General features: G+C 40.8%; 1 protein-coding gene across 2 annotated transcripts in view; it reads left to right on the top strand.

Moving 5' to 3' along the window:
- The window catches only part of UTP20 (UTP20, small subunit (SSU) processome component, homolog (yeast)), an 82,725-nt gene that overhangs the window by 10,179 nt on the left and 53,945 nt on the right, over positions 1-18,601 (top strand). For both annotated transcript variants that reach the window (XM_004675758.2, XM_012720371.1), the window contains exons 11-21: positions 652-729; positions 2,920-3,095; positions 7,951-8,103; positions 8,244-8,332; positions 9,961-10,066; positions 13,111-13,261; positions 13,887-13,949; positions 14,586-14,744; positions 15,773-15,849; positions 16,869-16,948; positions 17,175-17,415. In XM_004675758.2, the coding sequence (XP_004675815.1) occupies positions 652-729; positions 2,920-3,095; positions 7,951-8,103; positions 8,244-8,332; positions 9,961-10,066; positions 13,111-13,261; positions 13,887-13,949; positions 14,586-14,744; positions 15,773-15,849; positions 16,869-16,948; positions 17,175-17,415 (1,373 nt within the window). The remainder of the gene's footprint in view (positions 1-651; positions 730-2,919; positions 3,096-7,950; positions 8,104-8,243; positions 8,333-9,960; positions 10,067-13,110; positions 13,262-13,886; positions 13,950-14,585; positions 14,745-15,772; positions 15,850-16,868; positions 16,949-17,174; positions 17,416-18,601) is intronic.

Below are 18,601 nucleotides of genomic sequence, written 5' to 3'. Positions count from 1 at the left end.
AGAGGGGCTAAAGGCCTAGGAGTGTGTAATCACATAGTCCATTTAAAAATGCACAGTGCTGGTACATGGACGAGTGAGGACGTGTGATACGTACCAGCCAGCTTCTGCGTGGCCTTGGGAGGTTGGGTAGGATGTGCTTCTGCAAGTAGTGGGAGGTCCTGGAAAGAAATTTATGAAGGAAAATGACTTGATGAGATTTACATTGAATCTAGAAAATGAAATGGAGAGAAGTGGGGGTGGAAACAGAAGATCCCTTAGGTTCTTGCCAGCTTCCTTCCCGCAGGGCGATAAAGCATAAAGGAAGGTGTGAAAGGGCCCTGCCGGCCCTTTGTGATGCTGTGTAGCTGGGAAGGAGCTGGGCAGAGCTCCGAGCAGCATCGGGCGCACATGGCCCACCATGTGTGCGCCCCTGTGGGCAGAGGGGGGCTGTTGCACCCACCTTTCCCTGCTGTGCTCCTGTGCCTGTCTCCCCCTGCGTGTGTCCCTGTGCACGCGCCGGCAATTCAGCCATCGGCTTGCCTGTATTAAACTTCTGCTTGCACTGAAGAAGACTGCAAGGTTTGGGCTATGTTTCATCTCCAGGAATGGGGAAAGTCCTCACTGTGTACTTAAGATGTTTTTTTTTTTATTTTTTTAATCTGTGGTCTACAGATTTTTGACAGCAGTTTTGAAAGGCACTTAATCTTGGATTTTTCTGAAGGCATGTTTACCATGAAGCAGTTTGAGCAGGTGAGTAAGCTATTAAGTTTTGATTTTTGTCATGGTAAAATAATCATCCTTAAAATCCATTTTTTTTTTTTTTTGGAGAGAAACAAACACATTGGATGTTTTAATCCATGTTACTTTAAAGCTATATATTCCAACTCTAGCTTATAGGTGAAAGTTTAGTCATAATAAGGTCTTAACATGATATTAAATAATTAACTGGCTCTTTAGTAATCCTTTAAGAAGTTATAGAGCCATGTGTTAAAATTGAAAAAAAAAAAAAAGAAAACGTTTAGGGAACTTTTGTGTGAATTTGAAATAGTTTGCACTGGAAGAAGCTTGCAAATTCATTTTATAAAACAGGTATTTGATGGAATGAAGTAGAAACCTTGCTCATCAAATCCGGAGTTTATTTTATAATTTCTCCCTAGCCCCATCAAACATTTGCCACTTCTTCCAGCTAGTAATCCTGCAGTACTCTGCCTGGAAACCTGTTGTGTAGCTCTTCTCTTTTCTTCTTTTTAGTCTTTCGTAACATATATTCTCACTTGTCTCAGAAAAGCTTCTTTGTATGTGAACTTGACCTTCCTTCCTGCCCTGTGGGGGTCTTCGAGTCTCTCTGTTTTTCTTAGCTGTTGCATCTTTTCCTTCTCTCCTATTCCCTTTGGTCTTTTTAAAAAATCTTATTTTTATCAGTATGCTCCATGCATGTAGTTTTAAAAAGTCAAACACAGCCAGAGTCAGTCACTTGCTTTCCATTCCCATCTTGCTTACAGAAAACTACCTTCATCTAAATATATTTAGCTATTTCTGTGGCATACTTCTTACATATAAGTTATTGGGATATTTTACCCTTCCTTGATTCATTAGTTTTAGTTCTCACCCATAGACTTCCCCTGGTGGGTGATTTCATTCTTTGACACTTCTCTTCACAAGTTTTGGTTTGTGTCACATAACAAATTTTGGTTGCATTCATATTCGCCATATACTTGATCCTTGTAAATAAGGAGTGCTGGGCCCTTCCTGGTGGCGCAGCAGGTGAAAGCACAGCACTAAGAAGCTAAAGCCACTTCAGCATGAGTTCAATTCCCGCCCCGGAGGTGACCACATGGTGCAGCAGACCTCTCCTGACCCGCCTGCTGCTCCCCTCAGCACTCGGACTGTTCTGCTGCCCACTCTGTCTCTGGTGAATCCTCTCACCACCCCTGCACTTGTGGCCTGTACCTCAGTTTCGTATGCATAAATAAATAAATCTTTTAAAAAAATACATCTAAAAATAAGGAGTGTTTCTATACTTAGATTTCCTTTTTTAAAATATATCTTCTCATTTTCTCCAAGATTACTAATTACCTCATTCTTTAAGAATCCCAAATTGTTTTCTTTGTATAGCTAGCTAGTCAATGAGTCTGTCTTTCAGCAGCACTGTAAAGTGCCTCTCAGTGACCACTTGCCAGGTACTTTGGCAATTCAGGGGTTTTTTTCTTGGAAACATTTTTCTGGAACAATTCAAGTCTGACTGTGTTGCTTTCTCAGCCCACTGCACAGATGTCATAATAGGATTTCCTTTCACTTTTCTCCTGTTTTTTTTATCCTGTCTTGTTCTCAGTAGACTTTACTGTCTTATTTTGATAAAAGACAGTCCCTAGAGATTCCTAAGAAAGGAAAAAATGAAAGTGAAATTTCAAGAGTCAGTACTTCGGAACCAGTCTATACACTCCTAATGCTACATTGCTGGTACATTGGGTATAAAAATCCAGATTTGCTCTTCTCTGCACTTTTGGTGTTTTTTGTTTGTTTGTTGCATTTAAGAGTAGGGGTGTAGGTCAGAGACACAGGGGATAGGAGGATTCACTGGAGACAGTGGGGGCAGAGCAAATGGGTTTACTGAAATATGCTGCTCAAGGGAGCAGCGGGCCACACAGGAGAGATATGCGCCATATGTGGGTTTGGGTCAGCTCCCTGGTGGGAATCAAACTCAGGCCACAGCACTGATAGGCTGAAACTTAACCCCTGGGCCACGAAGGAGGCCCCTCCTGCACAGTTTAGAAGGCATTGTTGCATCGTTCCTATGGAGCTGGCTCCTGCTGCTTTTGATTCCTGATGTTTTGTTTATGATGCTTTTTTTTTCCCTCTTGGAAGTCTTAAAATAGTCTCTTCATTAGCTCTTCTGAAATTTTTACCTGTTAGTAAACGTGATTCCTCTCTTATTTTTAGCTTTTTCTACCCAGCTTTCTCTTGTATATTGAGAGTTGCTTCTCAGTCGATGACAGAACAGTTCAAGATGAAGCTCTGGCCATTCTGACCAAGCTCATTGTGAACAAAGCCTCGCCTGCTGCTGTTGGCTGCACGGCACTTCAGTACCCTCTGGTCTTCTCACCGCAGACAGTGGGGTAAGTTTGAAGTCATTATTCCCTGTAACATTGGCCAGATAACGCAAAAACAACATATAGAGAAAATTGGAAAAATGAAACCTCTGTGTATTCACTGGAAAAGTGTTCCTAACATACCAGTATGTGAAACCAGCAAGTGGTAGAATAGTGCATGTTGCGCGATTCCCAAATCACCCTGTCACTCCCTAACCCCTAGTAACCCCCGATCTGTTCTTCATTTTTATAATTTAGTTCAGAGGGATTATATGGTAAGCTTTTGAGAACAGCTTCTTTCATCCATCATAGTTTCCCCAAGGCCTGTCAAAGGTGCTGTGTGCATCAGTAGACCATTCCTTTAGTTGTTTTTGAACATCTTTCATGTGCTTATTGCTGAGAAGTAATCCCTGATACGCAGGTAGGACAGTTTGCTTAATCATTCACTTGGTGAAAGACTTGTAGGTCATGTCTAGCTTTGGACCCTCATGAATAATGACGCTGTGAACATTCATGTTACCTGCTTTTGGTTTCCCTAGCTAAATCCCTAAAAGCGAATTGTTGAGTTAGTGTGCCAAGCACATGTTGACTTACATAAGAAAGTGCCAAGCGGTTTTCCAGAGTGTGTGTTGCCTAACATTCCCACCAGCGGTATGAGTGATCCATTTTCTCTGCATCATTTGGTATCATCACTATTTGTAATTTTCACCAGCCTGATAGCATGGAGTGATATCTTACTGTGGCTCTAATGTGCGTATCTTTTCATGTGCTAATTTGCCACCTGTAGATCCTCTTCCATGAAATAGCTGTTCATTCCCTCATTCTCTTCACCCCTATTCTAATTTGATTTCTTCTTTGCTACTGAATTTTGACTGCTTTCTGTATTCTGGATGTAAGTACTTTCGTCACATAAGTAGTTTGTAAACATTTTTGCCATTTATAGTTCATCTCTATTTGCTTATCAAAAATTTTCATAGCACAGAGTTTTAAGTTTTGGTGAGGTAATTTTTATCAGCTATTTTTTTATAGACTGTTCTTTCAGAACTCTGCCAGATACTTCTATTTTTCTACATGTTTTATGTTTTGCAATTAAATCCATGATCCCTTTGCATTAGCTTTTATATAAGGTATGAGGTTTTTTTTTTAGTCAAGCCTTTCTTGGCTGTGGATGTCCACTGTTCTATCAACTATTATGGAAAAGTTCAATTTCCTCTTTGAACTGATTTGGCACCTTTACCAAAATTTGAGTGCATACTTGGCTCTTTTTCTCAATTCTCTATTCTGTTCTACTGATCTTTGTATCTAACCTCTGTCACATTATCTTGCTTCAGTAACTGTAAGTCTTCAAATCTTGGGGATGGGGGAAAAGGCCCTCCGTCTGACTGAGAAATTGAGGCAATCAGGATAGAGTGGAAGAGTAGGAGCATGGAGGCCCAGGGGAGCTTGGTTTAGAGGGTTATTGGGCTTTTGTGATGGATGTGGTGTGAAAATAGACATTTGTAGAGAATTGAGGCAATGCAGTATTGTAAACCAACGCTATGTCAATAAACATAATTGAGAAAAAAGAAAAACAAAAGCCTTCTGTCTTTGTTCTTTTTCTCAATTGTTTCAATTTCACCTAGTCCCTTTCCATGTAGATTCTAGAAGGAGCTTATCTATGTCTGCAAAAGAAAGCCCTTGGTGGGATTTTGTGTGGAATTGCCTTAAACCTGTAGTTGAATTTTGAAGGGAACCTAAGAACACACAAACCTTAACTTCCTTTGTGTCAGGAGGATGGTAAGGGAAGGAAAGTAACTTGAGTTAGTTGGACATGTTGATAAATTCCTTGAGTTGGCGCTGAGTGCTCAGCTCAGCATCACAGCATTTCCTGAGGTATCATTGTTCCCACAGTCACCTAGCAGAATTAGGTTTTGAGTCCAATCAGACTGAAACTGGAGGAAGCCATCTTCACACGTCACTCTTGTACCAACCACGGAAGTAGTAGCTTCTCTATCAAAACAGGCTAACAGAATCTTGGCATTTTTCTTTACTGAGCTCTGACTCTGAAGAAATGGGTCTTGAGAAGAATCCCCTTAGTATTCTTCCTCTGAAACATTCTCTTGATATTGCAACACCCAAGCCACCCTCCAGCTGGCATATTTCTTCCAGGTGACCAAAGCTACTACTGGTTCAGAACAATGAGAGTGAAGCTGCTTTGTTGGCTTCCATGAAGTGACAGTCGGGACCCAACCACCTGCAGGCCAGACTCACACAGTCATGTCAGCTGTCTGAAATCCCCCCTGGAATGTGGCATGATGAGTATAAATAAATGTAGATAGATTAACTCAAGGCAAATGCCACCACTTGTGTGTTTTTTCTCTGAGAAAACATCCCTCTACCACCCCCACAGAGACAGGGGATAGCTGAATGGTCACCTTTGTCTGAAAATGCTTAGTAACATCAATCTGCTCTCACAGATGTATTGTGGGAATAAGAAGAAATAATAGGTATGAAAAGACGTAAGTGGACAAATTTAATCTGTCATTGACAAATATTTGTTATGGCAGGCACTGTTCTAGGCACTGAGACATAACAGTGAAAAAGAAAAAGGTTCTTTTCTCTTGGGAGATTACATTCTAAGGGGGGGAAGGAGAGATATGAGGCAGATAAACAAACAAGGCCATTTTAGATAGTGATAAAAAATAGAACGAGAGATTGAGAAGGAGAGTGAATGGAGAGGTGACACTGCTCTTTTCTGAAGAAGGGGCCTTTAGATGATTGTGGTCATGGAAGAATCCAGCCTTACAAAGAAAACTAGCTGATGGATTTTTCAAGGCAGAGAAAAGAGTTACTGGACAAGGTCTGTGACGAGAATAAGACTGGTATGTCTGAAGAAAAAAGAAAAGAAACTCTGTATGGGTAAAGAGCATCAAGCCAGGAGAGTGCAATGAGAGGAGATAAGAATTAGGTGTGGTCAAGTCACTGAGGGTCTTACTGGATGAAGTAGAAAGGAAAATTTCATTGGAGGAGCTCATTGGAATGTGTGATAAGGCAGGGAAATAACATGGCAACCAGTGATCCACTTTTTTCAAGCCATTTCAGTACTGATAAAATTTTTGCAATTTGTCAAGTCATGGTGACATCTAAAAAGACTGTATATATGGTACAATGACTTTTAGAAAAAGTTGTCTTCATTATTATAGCTTCCAAACATTCCGCATACCTGTTATGAAACCAAGCAGGATGCAATGTTTTAGTTTATTTTAATGATAAAAGTGGAAAGGAATAAAGCCCAGTATTCCACTTCTATTGCATAACAACATACCCAACCTGAATATGGAGCTCAAATTATGAAACAGTTTTTTTAGTTTATTGTTTTTAATGAAATTTCTTTGGGGAGAGAATTAGTTAAAAACAGGGTTATTGAAGGAAACTGACATAAAATAAGCTCCATAAAAGGTCTACAGTTTGAGAGTATTGGCAGGTGTATGATGTACTCAATAAACCACCTGTTCTGTCAAGGTATTGCATCAGGCCCTTGAGGTGTGTTCCCCCCTTCATCCCTTGCCCTGGCCAATCATTTAGCATTTTCTAGAATTTCATAGAAATGGAATCATACAATATGTATTTCTTTGTGTCTGTTTTACTTGGTATAATGATCTTGGAATTCACTTCTGACTTCCCATTTAGGCTGTTTAATATATCAGTAGTTTACTACCTTTAATGCAGAGTAATATTCCATTGAATGATATGCCACAATATGTTGTAGATGATCATTTATTTCTCATGTTTGTATAGTGTGAATAAAATTGCTCTGCACATGTTTATAAGTGTGAGTGCATATGTATGTTTTCATTTCTCTTGGGGTGACTGTTTTGGATGATAGCCACATTTTTAGCTTTATAAGACAATGCCAAACAGATTTCAGACAGTTTACATTGCTTTCATGTGTGAGTATTCCACTTGCTCCACATCTTTGTCAATGTGTAATATTGTCAGTTAGCACTTGAATCATTCTAATAGGCAAGGCATGGTTCTCACTGTGGTTTTAATTTGCAATTTCATGGTAACTGATGATATTAAACACTATCATCACATATGCTTATTGGACATTTGTGTGTATTTTTTATAAAGCCTCTTCATATATGTTCCTATTTTTAATTTTTGTTTTCATCACGTAACAGGGGTTCATTTTACATTCTGGATACAAGCCCTTTGTTATGCCAGGATTACAAAACTTAAAATTTGATTTCTGTCTTTCAAACATGACTGAAGTGATGGCCATTGGAAAAAGTAAAGAGAGGCAAACAAGAATTATACCAAAGTAACAAATAGCTAAAATTGAATGTCACATCAGAAAAGACCACTGAGTAAACCATTCATTAGAATAAGATAGCAGAGAAAGTTGCTTCTAAATTGCTTTAGTAAATCTTGTCAAAGTCACCCATGATAACTTTATATCATTCTACATTTGTGAAGTAATTTAGGAAAGGGGGCATGGAAGAAGTCAGTTCATTCCAGTTCTTAAAAATGTCCCCATCAGCACACAGGTGAATTGGTGATGGGAAGTCCATGGGAATTACAACTGAGATGGAAAAAGGCACAACATGATGTAAAAGTGAACTATTATTTTTTTAAAATGTGACTATCAGCACAAAATTAAGAAATACCTAAAACTAAAAGAGACTAGGTAAAACAAATTAAAATAGATGATAGAGAAAGGGGTTGAAAAAGCTTCTCATTTCAGAATCAGTGAACGAGTCACATTTGTTCAGTTATTTTTCCACAGCCTCCCCACCCCCCAAGTGTGCCACACATGGAAAGGAGCTAATTTTATGACAACCTTCAACGGGCAAGAGTAATTACATTCTCTTTTATTTCAAATTTATTTCTCTTTCTTCAGGTCCTATATAAGGCAGAGGAGTATAAGATCTAAGGAAGGAAAAGAGCAGAAAACAGTATTGGATCATCTTTTAGCTCTCATTCAGTTACCCCCTAATAAAGATGTTTGCCTTTCACATTCTTGGGCAGCCCTTGTTGTGTTACCTCATGTCAGGTAAGAACACACAACATTTCATTTTGAAAATGATGCATAATTGCTGGCTAGAACATTTGTTAGCCATTCCTTGTGCTTTCAAAAACAAGCTATTGAATGCCAGTTTGGACTTTGTCCTTTTCTTCCCACGACGTGGACAGACCTCTGGAGAGAGAGAAGGTGATTCCACTGGTTACATGCTTCATAGAGTCACTCTTCACCACTGTTGACAGAGGGAGCATTGGAAAAGGTCAGTTCAATCACTGTTTGTACTCTTCTTTCGTTTCTGGCGTCCCCGAGTCACTGTAAACACATAGAATCCCAGAGAACGGTACCAACACTGTGTCCTGACATAACCTCCTGTGTTGCACTTTGTAATGTGATAACCAGGTCCGGGTGGCTTGAACATGAGCTGAAGGGGGCGGCAAAGTGCCCAGAGGATGCCAAACCCCACTTTCAAACCCTCGCTTGTGTCTAATTCCCTACCCACCGTCACTCTCCCACCATGTCCTCCAGACATTTCAGTTTCCTTTCCTTGAGCAAGATCCTTCAGCTGCCTTAGACATACATCCCTTTGCCTACAGTCCTTTCTAGATTTTTGTCATTGGGTGAACTTACTGATCTTTCAAAACTCAGCTTGAGCCTGACACCTCTATGAGCCCTCATGACTCTTTAGTCAGAATTATTAGGCCGCTCTGCCCCAACCCTCACTTGCTGTTATATGCCTGAACATCCCCCATCCCTGTTTCAAAGTAGGTCTTTTGTTGTATTTTCACGCTGTATTTTTTGCTAATACACACAGATAGTCGCCATTTATCCATTGAAGTATTACTGGGTAGGTTCTGTGTTGGGTAACAAGCAAACATGTTAGAGAACATGTAGCCACTATGGCTAGTGGTTAACATCCTTGCGTCTGGCTCCACATTGGCACAAGTGTAGAACATTACTGACATGGCAGAAAGTTGGATGGCACAGCACTGTTCTGTAGTGTAAAGCAGGGATTAACAACATTTTTTTTTTTAAAGATTTATTTATTTGTGCATACAGAACTGGGGTACAGGCCAGAGGCTCAGGGGAGGTGAGAGACTTCACCAGAGGCAGAGTGGGGAGCAGAACAGGCAGATGGAGGAAGTACAGTGCTGAGGGGAACAGCGGGCGGGTCAGGAGAGGTCTGCCACACCAGGGGCAGGCGGGAATCGAACTCATGCGGAAGCGGCTTTAGATTCTCAGTGCTATGCTTTACCCCGCTGCGCCACTAGGGAGGGCCTGACAACATTTTTATCTAAGGACCAGAAGTATTTGACATTTTTTATTCTTTTTGTTTGCTTTGTTTTAAATGACCTTCACAGTTAGAGAAAACATTCTTAGCCAACCAGCCATCTAAGATCAAGCTTCTTTCTTGTGGCCCATAGCTTGCTGCCTCCTTATGGAGAAATAAACATCTAATTAGTGTTAATATTACTGGTTATAGCCATTGGTTATGTGACTTATAAGTTGGAGACAAAATCAACTTGAGTTTTACCAAAAAATAATTTCTTAGCTTCGGAAAGTCCAAGTGTTCTCCCCTCAGAAGTGTTTTTGTTTTTTGTTTTTTTAATAATGCCTGGTGGTGGAATCATTGAACTTCTTCATCTCAATTAATTATTTTTAATCTGTATTTTCACCCTGTGTTTTGTATATATTTTTCTCTCAGAAAGTTAAAAAGACTTGGTAACTTTGTTTCTTTTATACTGTAGCATTTTTATAGATAATTCTTTAAAATGCAAAAATTCACTATCAGAACTTCTATACATAGCAAGTGTTAGATAAATGTGATGTCTGATGGTTATTGTGTCAAAGAAATAAGTAATGTGGTGTCTTCTGTTTTTCTGCCCTTAGGAAGCTTATTTGTTCTTTATCAAGCTGTAAATACTCTGCTGAGTTTAGAAGAATCTTCTGAACTTCTTCATTTGGTTCCTGTGGAACGTGTGAAGAATTTAGTATTGTAAGTAAACGTAGGGTCTGTGCAATTTAAAAATGAGTAAAATGCAGAAGCTCCTATCTTTGGGAAATCTTGGACATATTAGCCACCCTTGTTTTGATCTACTGTTTCTTTGTATCCACATAGGAAATGTATTATTGATTTATGTCCTCCAATTCAAATAAGTAAAGTTTTGACAGTCTTTCAGTAGACTCACCTCTGTCAAGGGGTATTTTGTGTGTGTGTGAACTAGTGTTGTAGTCACAACATTGCAGTGTTGACATTTTGGAACTTTTTAGGGCCTCCGGCACACACATTCCTACTACTCATGTGTCCTACCTCAGCTTGATGCCATCTCTCCAAAACAATCCAGCTTTTTTGTTTGCTTATTTGTTTTCAGAGCATTTTAGCCAACTCCTGACTGTGGTAGGATCCTAGCAGCACTATTCTGTGGCCTTTTGCCCCTTGACACCCTTTGTAAAAGTTGGGCCTGTTGAAAATCTGATCAAGTGGTTGGCTTTGTTCTGTGGAGTCCCATCAGTTTTCTTGCCATGTTTTTATGAGCAGATTCATTCATTTACTTAAGCCAGTATTCAGTGACTTTTCCTCTGGACCAGGCCTATCTACTAGTAAATGAAACAGAGCTTCCTGCCTCCAAGAAGCCAACAGTCAAATAAGAGACACTAAAAGTTGAGACACTAAAATAAGAAAGTAACATGTAAAGCATGTTCAGTGGTCCTAAGTGCTATGAAGAACAGTGAATGGGGGGCAGGGAGTGGGGAGAAGCTAGAAGTTGGGTCCCATGGCATTGTAAATAGAGAAGGCCCCACCAAGGAGAGCTGTGAACAGAAACCCAAAGTGGAGAGGAAGTAAGCCAGGAGGGTACCCAGGATCTGGGGTGCTTCTGTGTTGCAGACCTGGGGAATCACCAGTGCCCTGGCGCTCGGCACGCTTGGCCAGGCTGCAGGGAGGCCATGGTGCTGGGTGCAGCGAGGCCTGGGGGTGGGGGCGGAACTTCCAAGGGTGGAACCATGCCAGCTATGACCTGTGGCGACCCTTGTCAAGCCAGAGCCTTTGGGTGACGGGGAGGCAGCCACGGAAGGACTTCTGTCGGGGCGTGATGTCAGCCGCCCCAGGAGCACTGCCCTAGACTGGTGACATGAAGTGAAGGGGTAAAGGAGACCTGATGGGGTCTTCCCGCCGTGCTCCCGCACCGCTGCGTTTCCAGAGTGGCCGGAGCTCGCACTTCTCCACGCTTAGTCGCTGCTCTAAATTCTTTTAAGGAGATTCTTTCCTTTGCTGTCACCCTACCTATATATTTCTGTCTTACTTTGTCCTTCCACTTAAATTTCTCAGATTAATTCTTTAGTAGGACCCCTTTATGGCAACCGGAGAGCTTTTGAAACAGAAGGGAGCATGTGACACAGAGGGACTTCTGTCTCCCCGGCAGAGCACCAACTGCCTCCCAGCCTGGTAGCTTGGATCCACATGGAGGTGGAGGGACAGGCTTCCATTTTTAAATGAAACTCTGTGCTCAGCGCTCTGTTAGTTACTGTTTAAGCACATAGATTTCACAGCCAAGACAACCTGGATTTGAACCTTGTCTTGACCACCTACTTTGGTAAAACCTTGGCTCCGTTAGTTAACTCATGCAGATTAAGCTGGGCAATGCCTGCAGTGATGGTAGCACATGAATACATTTACTGTGTTCTTATGTGCCAGTCCCTGCTCTGAATATTTCACATCTGTTACTTAATTCAATCCTCAGAACACCTGCATGAAGTGTAAAGACTGTTCTCATCAGACAGGGAAAGTAAAATTCTACAGTGAACCCAGAATCATAACTACCCAGTACCCACTGTCGCCCCAATTTCATATCTGGAATATTGCATTAACCTCCTGAGTTGTCTTGATGCTTTGAGATGAAACTAGATCGTTTTCCTTTTGCCAACAGTATAGGGGTGATTCCAGAGATGAGTGTGCTTGTCACAATAGGGGCTGAATCTAGAGAGTGGAGGCCAAGAATCCTGCTAAACAATCTGGAATGCTCAGATATCCTACTCTCACCCCCCAACAAAGAGTTATCTGGCCCAAATGTCAACATGCCACTACCGAGAACCTTGATTGATGGTCCCCTGAGCCCTTAACATGGTTGTGCAGCTGTGTGTGTCTTAACCCTTGACTGCTCTGGCCTCACTCCCAGCCACTCTTCCTTGTTGACTGAATCCCAATTGGATGAGTCTCCTTGACCTCCCTCGGACAAACCCACCTGCCTGGGACAAGGCATCCATCACTCTCCCATCTGCCTGAAATGCTTTCTTGCAGATTTCCCTGGGCTCACTTCTCTTCATGCAGTCTCTGCCCTCTGTGATTGCCCCTGTGATCCCCAACCTCCCCCTTCTGCTTCCCACACACGACTCACTCCAGCCTCCTTCCCCAGATTCACTTTCTCCCCCTCTCTCATCTCCGTCATACTCATTATTTATTCTTTGATGTAATAATTGTCTACCTCCCTCAGTTAGGAAATAAACTCCAGGTAGGGACTTTGTCTTTTGTTTACTGCTATGCTCAGAAAATCACTGGCACATAATAGACATTCAGTAAATATTTGTTGAAGGTGGATGGCATGTAGGTCAAGCAGCTTGCCAGGGGTCACACTGCTGACAGATGGCTGGACTGAGTCAGACCAGAGGTGCTTGGTGACCACAGAGCCCATGCCAGGTCCCACACACGCTCCCTTTCCAGCTCAGGGCCTGGAACATGGAACATGTTCTTTATTCTTAATAAAGAATAACTATCTGCCCTCCTTAGTGTCATTCTCATTTACACCTGTGCGGGTTAGAATACAGCTTTGGGACACGTTCTGACCCCATGTACCTCCAATGATCTGTGTCCTCCGATGATCTGTGTCCTCACTCACATTTGTAGGCCTCAGGTCCCTGCTTTGAATGCTGCATGACTCTGGCCTGGCGCCCTGTACATTTTCTCCATCAGTGATAGTTTCCTGCATTTCTAGGCTAGTTTAGACTCAGGTGTGCCATCTGGTTTTGATCAATACCTTGTTGCAGAATGCTTCCTTCGGAACCGTCAGTGCTGCTGTTGGCTGATCTGTATTATCAGAGATTATCCATACACGGCTGCAGAGGGCCACTGTCTGAGGAAGCATTAATGGAATTATTTCCCAAGTTACAAGCCAACATTTCAAGTGGTATATCCAAGGTAATGACGCTGTTTGGTGTGGTGTTCTCAGCTCATATTTTATTACTATATGTAGCCAGAGATCGTCTGAGCTCCTTAATCAGAAAATGCTGTTGCGGGGTGATGTCTGTTTAAAGCAGTGATTCCTAACCTGAGTATGACTGACAAACTGATGGTCTGCAGCAGGATTAATTGGGAGAGCTTCATACATTTACAAATTCTGGGTCCCCCATGCCCCAAAACAACTAATTTGGTATGGCAAGGGTTGAACTGAAAAATCTGCAGTTTTGTAAAACTCTTTTGGCAATTCTGCTACTCTTCTAGTGTATAGAAATTCCCTGATATGTTATCTAGAAATAAAAATCTAATTTCAGTGAAATTGTCGACCTAATCAGCATGTATTTATATGGGACACCTAACATGTCATGGCTCGAAGAAGCAACCTGGCCTTAACCTTCTCAGTCTAGTCTGGTCATTCATTACTCTTGTGTATTATTTGAATTAGGTGTTGGTTAGTATTGAATAAGAAATAAGGGTTAGAATAAGCATGTATTATTTTGACAAGTGGTATATATTTCTTAGAACTCATGGACTGTTTTAATTACCTAAGGTATAAATTTTGAAACTTACCTGTTACTTTTTCTAGATTCGGCTTTTGACAGTAAGGATCCTAAACTACTTTGAAGTTCAACTTCCAGAATTGATGGGGGTAATTTATTCAGTTTGGATACTTTTTTAAAAAATAATTTGATATATTTTTTTTTAAATTTCAAAATGATACCTTTGCTGAAAATCTGATAAGGCCACTAGCTCATTTCTTTCAAAGTTTGGCTAGTACCCCAGAGTTTCATATATCTTATTTAACCAGTCAATGGATCATTTGTCGTTTTCCACTATTTCTAAAAATACTGCAACAAACACCCTTACTTAGGTTGTATAACCGTGTGTGTGTGTGTGTGTGTGTGTGTGTGTGTGTTTGCAATATATCCATAATGCAAATTGTTACTTCTAGAAATAGAAACCATTTCTACTGAAGGAAGAATTGTATAGTGAAAGTATATGTATCTGTTCTTCATGGTTATATGGTGCCAGTACCTTTGAGTCATTTCGATGTCTGCTTCCTGGTTTTTACTTATCATTTATATGCTGAACGCTACAGCTGAATCATCCAGCAAAAAGTAAATGTAACAAGGAAAAATGAATCATTTACCCCAAAAATGTGTTGCCTATTTAATTTAAAACTTTAACATGCTAGTTTTTCTCTTTTAGACCTTTGGTCACCTTGAATGTTCTTTTTAGAAAATCAAAATGCTCCTTGCCTCCTTGGTTTTCTCTGGTTGTTCAGGATGACGGGCTCGGGGATCGCCAGTCGGCCTTTGCTATATTACACCAGGCAGAACTCGTGCCAGCGACGGTGAATGATTACAGGGAAAAGCTTCTTCACCTGAGAAAACTAAGACATGACGTGGTGCAAAGAACTACCCCTCAGGGGCTGTTACGGGAGGTATAAAACAGTCCTTTTTTCTTTAATTTATGCTTTAAGATCCATTTAGCTGACTTTTGAAAAGAAAAGTATACCAAGTAATCACAAAAAGCAATATCTTTAAAGCTAGGCTCATCTCCAGTGCTCTTAGATACTTTGAGTTTATATCATCTGTAGATATAAATTGCAATCCCTCTCTTACCTGGAAGGTGTGTACAGTTAGGTGGCAACAGAACTCAATGTCAAGTACAAAACCTGGCATTTCCTCCAGATTTGCTTAGAGCTGTAGGATGTCAGCCTTCCTCTTTTCATATCAGAAATTTTCTACCCCCACCCTTGATAGATCTATCATAGATCTCTTTACGAGTAAGATAAGTTCCCCTTTGAATGAGAACAGTTCTGTTCTTATCCTGTGTCAGATATTACTCTCCCATGTAACACTTCATTTGCAAAAAGAAAATCCTGCTAAATTAGATGCACACGCCTCACTCCCCAAATCATAATATCTCAAACTCCTTATCTCACGTTACCTGCCCAGCACATGCTGATGCCAGTAATGATGCCTGTCATTCCAAAAGATGACGGAGACAACTTTAGGTCCTCTGAGCTGACCTCTAGTATCATGTGCTTGTGATAACTCAAGTCATATCCTTACAAAGCCTCAGCTGCCATTCACAGCCTCCTTCTTGGGTTTCTTGGCATCTTGCCTTGCTGATACCATACCGATTTTGTCCTATTAGATGATGGCAGTGTTTGTTGGAGGGAATTTCCTCTTGAGTCCAATCTTTATTGAAGTATATTCTTTATGTGTGAGTATCTGGAGTATAAAGATGGCTTGCTTTAGTGATTCTTCTTTGTTAAATAGCAAGTGACATTTGGGGGAGAGTGGGGAATTACTATACACTCGGTTATGGATTGGTACCTCCAACTTTCTTCTGAAAGCCCCAGTTTCCTCCTAAGCCTCAGGATATCCTTAGTTGGGTTATCTGTATTTGGTGCCATTCTACTGTAGTTCATAACCCATTTTCTAAAGAAGTTTCTAATTGCAGGTGCCACTTCGTTACTTATTAGGCATGTTATATGTTAACTTCAGTCCACTCTGGGACCCTGTTATTGAACTCATAAGGTAAGTAGGTTAAATGCTCTAACAACTACAGAATGATGTAGTTGGTATAAGACTCCTTCTAGGTGTGATTTAAATGAATGGGTATTTACAGTACTTACAGCTACATTAAGTCCTCTGTGATAAAGTGACAAAAAAATAAATATTAAATCACTCTGATACCAATTTTTTCAGTAGTTCAAATGTTATGTATAGCTCTTTGTATAGTGAAATAACCTCAAAGGTTATTTCTTTTTCTCTTTTTATGTGATACCTCTACATTAGTATTTTTTGCAATAACAAAGTATTGAATAATTCTTCCACAAGTTTGTATGTATTGAATTACTGAGCCAAACATTAAGTAGCAGATATTTTACAACTTGTATGTCTAGTATTCAAAATCCCATTAGCTCTAAAAAGAACCTTAACAGTCATGTAAAAAATACATTTGCTGTGCCTCATATCTAGAAAGAAACCTTTTGCCAACATTTACCTTGAGGTAGAAAACTTTGGCTTTTTGTCACTTTAGAAGCTATATCTTATGTGACCTCTCCAAATCCTAACTCTTAGTTCTTATTTCCCAGAATCAAAGCAAACGAATCCCTTTCCAATTTAGAACCAATTTGTCTGCCCTTTACTGTCATTCATAGCCAACAAACTAGTTCATGATAAAGACATTTGAATTTGGTGAAGGAACAACCAGTATTTTAATGTTTGCTCTGAACAGTTTCCATACCCTATTAAGCCATACCTCACGTCCAATGCCCCATTCCTATCATGATGCCTCTAAAAATAGCCTCCTTATGGGGGCCTATTTAGGTTTTTAGAAAAGATCCTTTAGTACTTACAACTATATAAAGAAGTTGTTCTCAATGCAGGCATTTTGAAAAATACAGAAAAGTGCAAAAGTTGTTTATAACCCTACATTCAGGGAGAAGCTAGTTAGTGATTCACATTATATGCTTTTGCTTTTTTTTTTTTCCTGTGATAAACTTAAAGTAAGGACCGTGCCACAGACTTTGTTTTGTGATCTTTTCTTTTAGCTCTCATGCACATGAAATGGAAAATAAGCAGTTTTGGAAAGTCTACTATGAACATCTAGAAAAAGCAGCTACCCATGCTGGTATGTGAAGGGGATGTTTGGGGGTGTAGAAAGCAAAGTGGTTGTTGAGCTATTTGATTCTAACTGTGTAATCACATGAATCAGAAACAAATGATTGTCTTTGATGACCTTTGATATGGTTTATAGTTTCTTTATATTAATAGAAAAAGGAATACCTTACCTTGAGGAAACATGTAGAACAAGTGCCAGTACGTCTCTAGTGTTGCTGATGACTTTTTTCTTGCAGAGAAAGAACTGCAAAATGATAGAAGAGATGAGAAATCTGGCAGAGATGAAAGTTGGGAGCAGACTCCAGAAGGAGAAGTTGGAGCGCTTTATAGCAAGCAGTTAGCATTGAAAACCGACTGCCAAGAAAGACTGGACTATACCAACTTCCGATTTTTGCTCTGGCGAGCTCTGGCAAAATTCCCTGAGAGGGTAGAGCCTAGATCCAGGGAGCTCACCCCACTTTTCTTGAGATTTATCAAGTAAGTGTTCTTTCCTAGGACTATGTCCTGGTAGGGTATGAACAAGAGACAGTGAGTGCCTCCCTGGTGGCATGAGCGGTTAAAGTGCAGCACTGTGATATCAGCAGCCACTGCAGCATGAGTTTGATCCTCGCCCCCCAGAGGTGACCCACATGGCGTGGCAGACCTCTCCTGACACGCCCAATGCTCCCCTCAGCAGTATATTTTAGTCCATCTTCCTGTTCTGCCCCCCACTCTGTCTGGTGAATCCTGTCCCTACACCTCTGGCTGTACCCCACTTCTTCTATGTATAAATAACCAAATCTTTAAAAAAGAAGAGACAGTGACTCTTAAGTATGAAGCTCCCAAATTGACAGTTCGTTACAAAATTTTCAATGATTGGCACCTCTGCAAGGCACCTGTTCGGTCAGATAATGACTAGACTAGTTTCATTCATCTCTTACTTTTACACTAAGCACTAATAACAAATTCCAGTGTGCAAATTAACAAGGGCCAGACCAACTTAGATCAACGCACAAAGGCCTTGTTATTCCTTGTTCTGCTGTTTGTTGCTTCATCGCCTGCCTGGGGCTTAGAAGTATTTTCCCGTAACCCAACCCCAGTCACTCTGTCCTCACCCTCTTGAATGGTTCCCATGATGCTGAGGAATGTATTCTTAAAAAATAACAAGAACCTTCTGGAACCTTGTTGTATGTTGACTGGATCGGCTGTGTGAAAGTCAGATTGTTTAAAAACTATAAGGAGAATGGATGTGGTGTGTGTAAAACTGATTCATCAACAAAACACATGTTTGCCAGGCCTCCTTTCTTATGCAGGAAAATGCTGTGGGGCTGGTGAAGCAGGCTTATTCAGGGCACAGCGAGGATGTAGGTTATGGCTGAGCTCCAAGAAGAAAGAGGTCGGAGACGAGGGCAGACGTGAACAGAGACCGGATTGTGGAGATCCTTTAACTGATAGGACTTTGGTTTTCACTGTCAATGAAATAGGAAGCCATGGGAAGGTTTCGGCAGAAGGGTGACATGGCTGAAGTTTTTGTAAGGATTGTTCAAACTGCTTAGACCAGACTGTAGGGTGACAGTGATGGGAACAGAGAAGATAATTAGGTGGTTGCAAAAATCCAGGCAAGAAATGAGGGTGACCTAACAGGGCTGTGGTAGTGCAGGTAACATAACAAGAGGTGATTGGA

This window comes from Condylura cristata, unplaced genomic scaffold (assembly GCF_000260355.1).
Source record: "Condylura cristata isolate star-nosed mole 26May11 unplaced genomic scaffold, ConCri1.0 scaffold00004, whole genome shotgun sequence".
In the NCBI taxonomy this organism is placed as follows: Eukaryota; Metazoa; Chordata; class Mammalia; order Eulipotyphla; family Talpidae; genus Condylura; species Condylura cristata.
This window is presented reverse-complemented; position numbering and strand designations above follow the sequence as displayed.